General features: G+C 39.7%; 1 protein-coding gene across 1 annotated transcript; it reads right to left on the bottom strand.

Moving 5' to 3' along the window:
- Positions 1-252: 252 nt before the first annotated feature.
- LOC111600891 (putative inorganic phosphate cotransporter) lies at positions 253-6263 on the bottom strand. The gene is made up of 4 exons (XM_023317230.2): positions 6082-6263; positions 2845-2981; positions 1712-2785; positions 253-700 (listed from the first exon to the last, which is right to left on the bottom strand). Exons 1-4 carry the CDS (start codon positions 6104-6106, stop codon positions 494-496), a joined length of 1443 nt encoding a protein of 480 aa, XP_023172998.1. The 5' UTR covers positions 6107-6263; the 3' UTR covers positions 253-493.
- Between the last annotated feature and the right edge of the window lie 189 nt (positions 6264-6452).

Below are 6452 nucleotides of genomic sequence, written 5' to 3'. Positions count from 1 at the left end.
TTTTATTATTTTTGGCATTGAGTGACTGAAAGTCGTCTACGGCCTCGGCCGCTGGCCATGCAAATGCGTGGCCCAAAAGCACCAAAAATAGAAAATGAATTCATTTCAAAGCAGAAATAGTAACAAGAATTTTCTATTACATTTTGCGGCGGCTCAAGCAGAAGCAGCAGCAGTAGCAGCACCAGCCGCAGCAAAAGATGCGCGAGGCAAACAAGAAATTAAAATACGCGCAAAAACGTTTTAAGAATTTTTAATTAAAAATCAACGCAGTTGTCCGGCTCAGAGCTCAGTACAATCAATGCTTAACCACATTTCATTCCAGCCCAGCCAGGACTGAATAATGCTAGTTGAACGTCCATGCACTGCGTATACGTAATATTTGTTTATTTGTATTGCGTATACGCCGCGTGGCACGCAGCATATTAATTCAATTTGTTGCTTAATTTCTACTTATTTTACAGTTCACAGCTAATCTGGCCTTACATCTATTTGCCTAGATTTCCTTTTCGCTTTTCACTTTAGCCTTCCTCGCTTCGAGTTGATGCTGATCCGGCTGCTGCTCGGCATCGCGCGGCTTGAGATAGTCGACCGCATCCCACGGCTGCTGGTCGGTCGTACCCAAAATTATGTACACCAGGTTGCCAATGAAGAACACAATGGCCGTTAATGCGAACACAATTTGCCATTGACTGCGCGAGCTCTGCGAAATAGATAAGGCGTAGAGATATTATCAAAAACAATTGCGAGTAAATTAAGTGCGAGCTAATCGACTAGAAAACATCCTGAAATACGTTTCAAACTGTTTTCTTTTCCACTATGCACAAGTGTGCTTTAACTGAGAGTATATGACTTGTAGATACTCTGTAAATTAAGTTGAACTCTGTTAATTCTATTTCTATTATCTTTTCTTTGTTGGTATAGGCTTTGCTGCTAGGCTCCATTCTACATTTTGCTTAAAAAGTAAGTTCTTAGTATCAATTTTCAAGGGCTTTAGCTATATTAAAGACACATGGATAAGCAAAACAAATAACCAGACAGAGAGGGAGAGAGCTAGACAGACGAAAAGGTAGAATGGATAAGCAGACGGATAAGCCATTCATGGTGATGGGTATACTATATAGATAAATATAGACAGGGGAATAAACAGACATATGATAAGACGCCCAACTATATAGATGTATAGACAGTCGTATAGACGGCTGAAAGAGACGAACGAAAAGCTAATAGACAGATATGTTAAGGTAAGGCAGTTGAATATATGAGCGGATAAAAAAGCGGATAAGCAGTACAAATATGAATGTAAATAAGGAAGAGAATGATGAACACGCAGATAGATAAGGATAAAGCTGGATAGGCTCAAATGAACATGCGTGAACTTATGGATAAATGAATGAATAGAAAGGCGAAAAGACTGTCGAGTAGGCGGATAAACGGATAGCTGTAAGATAGAGTCAGAAATTGAGGTGGAAGCAAAGCTGAATAAGCAGACAAAGCACAATTTTTACACCTGCCAAAACTTTGCCACAAATCTAGCTTCATGCATAGACACTAAGGCAGATGGAAAGACAATCGGACTAACCGAAGGGCAGACAAAGGTCTATAGACACAGCTAAAATTTCTCGCACCTGTTACATAAGCTTACACCTACGGAATCGACCCCTTTTCAAGGCACTTATAATATTACTCAGCGCCAGCTTGGGCTCAAACTTACCGGCTCGGTAACAATGACGGCCACCAGCAGCGGCGTCAGCAGCGGAAAGATGTTGCCGATGCTGTTGACGATGGCCATTAGTACGCCGGAATGATTGGGCGACATGTCGATAATGGTTAAAATGCTGCCAATGCCGGAGCCCGCATTAAGGCCGGCATTAATTGTCATCAGAGCAATGGCCAAGCCCGTTTGGCTCTTGTCGAGGAAGCCGATGCCAATCAGCGCCGCTGCCGGACCCCAGTACGATATCGTATTGATGGACTTGCGTAGCGTGGTCAGCGACAGCCACTGCCTGGACATAATCACATCGGCTATTACCAAATACACGTACGACATACACCACATGGCCAGAAAAGGCAGAGCCGAATATAAGGAATTGCTCTTGATGTCCATTCCGAGGACTCCGTGCATGTATGCCGGCGTTTGCAGCTGCATCGTTGAGTTCGCCCAGCCCTGGGCGCTGCGCACAACGAGCAAGGCATAAAACGGCGCCGAGGTCCAAATCGCACGCCATGGTATCGCAATCTTTTGGTCATGGAAGCCATCGTTGCGTCGCATCGAGCGCTCTATGTAATCACGCTCATCCCCGCCAATCAGACGCGAGCTGGGCGCATTATCCGCAGCTAGCAATAGCCAAAGGATGCTCCAAATGCCACAAAGTCCCCCCGAAACGTACGATATGCCCGGCCAGCCCATAGAGCTATCGGCTATCAGGCCACTAATACCCATGGCCATAACGGAGCCACAATCGGCGCCAGAGTAGGCAAAGGCACCCAGACGATTGCGATCCTTGGGCGGCGACCATTTGGCCAGATGTTCGTGAATGCAGGGAAAGATTGGACCCTGAAAGAGTCCAATTGTAAGGCGTAGCACACTGAACGCCACCCAGCCGCCCCAGCTAATGCAGTACGGGGTTAGACAGCTCAGCACGGCCGTCGCTAAGGTGGGTATGAACAGCACCAGCTTAGCGCCATAGCGACGCACCAGAAATCCGGATGGAAATTGTGTAACGAGGTAGCCCCAATAGAAGCTAGAGAGTATGTACGATTTCTGTGCCTCCGTCCAATCGTATTCCTGCAAGCGGAGCGTGAGTTAAAGCAGTTATCAGAGACTTTGTCTAGCGTTGAGCTTACCGGAAAATCGGGATTGGAGGTCTCGGCATTTGTCATCGCCACAACAGAGACGCTGACATTGAGTCGTGCTATATAGTTCACCATGATGCCCAAGAAGAGCAGCAAAGCCTGCAAATGACGTATGCCAAGACAGGGGCCTTGGAGTAGCAGATGAGGCAAGGAAAGGAAATTGGGAAGATTAACTTATATAATGAAAATACTAACTACCCATCAAGGCAGTAGAGAACATGCTTTTTTTATATGATTATATATGATATATACACGATATACCCTGTAAAAGTTATGGGTCTTTGGGTAAACGAACCCATTCTTAGATATATATAGACTAGACTCTTAATACTTTATCTCTTTTTGGTATGAGCATATATATACCCTGTAAATTATTGAAATTTCAGCACATATCTCTAATTTACAGGGTATATATATTCATGCTAATAATTGATATGAGCTACATGGTAGGAATCAAGTCTAAATTTGCCAATGTTGATGATCATTCTATACTATGCAATGCTACTAACTTGACTAACTTGCATATTTTACAGGGTATATATGTTTTCATATGTCACATATCACATCATATATACCCTGTAAAATAAGCAAGTTAGTCAATATACACAGCTTTTTTTATATCTTCCTCAAGCCAAAATGTTTGAACGTGTTAAGTAAACTTTATTTATTAATATTACAGGGTATATGCAGTGCATTGAACGCACAACGTTTGTAAGGCATAATAATTTCTACGAATTTCCTACAAATTTCAATTAAATTTCACCTCATTTCACTGCCCTGACTACCTTCTACAGGGCATTGCTCAGTCGAGCTCATCCCAGCACAAATTTTGTTTCTATATTACAATATTTTATGCATCGAATGTCGCTGACGCTGGCATATATTAAAAACAGTTATATACACACTTGCTATGTGTTATTCAGTCTAATTTTTGTTAGTTGCGATCGAGGCCAGTTCGACCAGTTTATCGGTCATTCAGGCCGTTTTCATTCCGGTGGATCGCAAAACAAATTCGATAAGTTCAATGGAACTCAAAAATGTAAGAACTTTAGTGGCGGCAATATAACTAAAAATGTGTTTTTAATTGATTAAAAACTTGTTTTCAATCTAATCGTGAGAACAAGAATTCTTTACAGCTAAAAATTTGTGACGTCTATTAATAAACGAAACGGATGTGGGTTAAAGCAACTAATTACATTGAGGTAAGTTTATTGGCGACAATAATAGAGTACTTCAAAGGGCTTACAAATTTGTTAAGTCATCATTTTTCATATTTAATAATAAACCTGTTATAATAATAAGAATTTATTCGAAATTTCGCTTAAGCTTAGAATGAAAAAAAAAAAACAATTTGTATACGACATTAAATAGACGTAAATATTATTTTTAAATATTGTCCATAATTTTTATATTTTTTTTTGTTTTGCTGTCTCAGTCTACTCATCTGTCATCTCTGTTGCTTTGGCTATGCCTCTCCTTTAATGATTGTAACTTTACTCTCTTTTCTATATCTAACTTCTCTCTCTCTGCTTTCTTAATTTCTCTCCCTCTCTCATTCTCCATTTAACATTCTCTGTCTGTCATTCTCTCTATCTCCTTGCCTCCCTTTGTCGCTCTCTCTCATTCATTCTTTCATTCTCCCACTCTCTCTTTCTCTTTCTCCCTCTCATTCTCAGTCTTGCACTTTCTCTCTCATTCCAATTTTCTCTGTGTCTTTCTCTCTCTTCAATTTTCACTTTTACACTCTCTTTCTCTCCCTCTCATTATTCCTCTCTCTCTCTCTCTCCTCCTTTATTCTTTCATTATTTTTCTCCCCCTCTCTCTCTCTCTCTCACTCTCTCTCCTCTGTTATTCTCTCTCTCTCTCCCACTCTCTCTCCTCTGTTATTCTCTCTCTCTCTCTCTCTCTCTCTCTCTCTCTCTCTCTCTATCTCTCTCTCTTCAATCTCTCTTTATCATTCTCTCTCGCATTCTATTTCATTCCATTCGAATCTCCGTTTCTCTCTTTTTGCCGTATTATTTCTCTGTCTCCATCTCTCTCTCTTCCTCGCTCCCTCTCTCTATCTCTCTGTGCATGTCTTCATCTTTCTCTCTCAGACTCCACCTCTTACTTTCCTTCCCACTATCTCTCCAATAATTCTCTCCATCTATCTCTACTGCCTCCTCCTCTCCTTCAATCTCTATAACACTTATCTCAGCTTAGCAAGGGTATTCCCTCGTCTAGCCGTACTTGTTACTCAATGTTTTAATTAAAACTTATCATTCACAAGCGTCAAACATTTCATTTAATTAGTCTAACGTGCAATATCTGTAAAGCTTATTTGAATGGGTTTTGTTTTCAAACGATCTTTGAAAATGTTTTAAGATTAGCGGAAGTTAAAGTGACTCATGTAACAGACGTTGCTCGCTCACAGTTGAAAAATATATAAATTTTAAGTAATTGTACGATTCTCTGCTTGCTACACTCCCATGGGGTGAATCTATAAGCTCAGATCAAAAATGTTATAACTGTAAAACTTGCTGATCCTAACTCTAAAGCTGTAGGCAGTCTCAAGTGGCTATGCCCCTAGTTCAATAGTCTGTGAACAAAAGCCACCGTAAATCACTAATCATATCATTTAGGGCATAGCTGTAAAACTCTAATCGATTAATCAAGGCCTCAATCGAGTTATCTCTATAGCCTTGCTAAGTGTTATATAGCAAGTCACTGGCCTATTAAAATAGGCGCCATAGCTGAAAGATCTTATGGTAATTCCCGTTTAGCCACATTGGAAGTGCCAAGAAATTGCAGAAAACATTATCAAAGAAAGTTATAAATGAATATACTTTATATGTATACTATATACTATATATATATATTTCAAATTTAAAGTCTTTAGCTTGGCAACTCAGACAAAAATTATCTGGACTTTGTGTATGTCTAGTAAACAACAACAACAACTTTGTAGCATAGTGTTATTATATGTTTCTAAACAACAACAATTTTATAGCGTAGTAACATATTATGTTTGTAAACAACAAGAACTTTGTAGCTTAGTGTAATTTTAACTACTTTTTTCAATAAACTTTCTCTCGTTGCTTTCTTTTCTCACACAAATAAAAAATATTTTCGTGCTTCACAACATTTATAAAAATTCAATTAGATTTTAAATAAATATATATTTCACAGTATGTCATTTTATTATGCCACTTCAGCTCGTTAATCCTTTTTGCACTTCAGAATATTCACCTGTATTTTCAATTTCAGCGCCCATTGAGAACGAATATTAAAAGATCACTTATCTCGAAGGCTTTATTATTATAATATTTAATAGTTTTAAAATTGGGCACATAAAACGCTAACTACCCGTTCGCAAACACAGCCGAGTCGAGGCGTCTGCGCGTGTCAATAACTGAAATACGTCTGAGCATTATTTGGTGAGCTCCGACTTGAATATACTATTGACACAGACCCGAGCAGAGCAGACCAGACCAGGCCAGACATCACTATGCATTTATTACCGCAATTAGACGTGCTTAACTCTCTGCTCTACTGTTCCTATACACACACACATATACACTATATATACACATATATATATACATTCATATTTTATCATC

Source organism: Drosophila hydei, unplaced genomic scaffold (genome assembly GCF_003285905.1).
Source record: "Drosophila hydei strain 15085-1641.00,03,60 unplaced genomic scaffold, DhydRS2 tig00008122-arrow-pilon, whole genome shotgun sequence".
NCBI lineage: Eukaryota > Metazoa > Arthropoda > Insecta > Diptera > Drosophilidae > Drosophila > Drosophila hydei.
The sequence above is the reverse complement of the archived record's forward strand: the minus strand, read 5'-3'. Positions and strand labels throughout refer to the sequence as shown.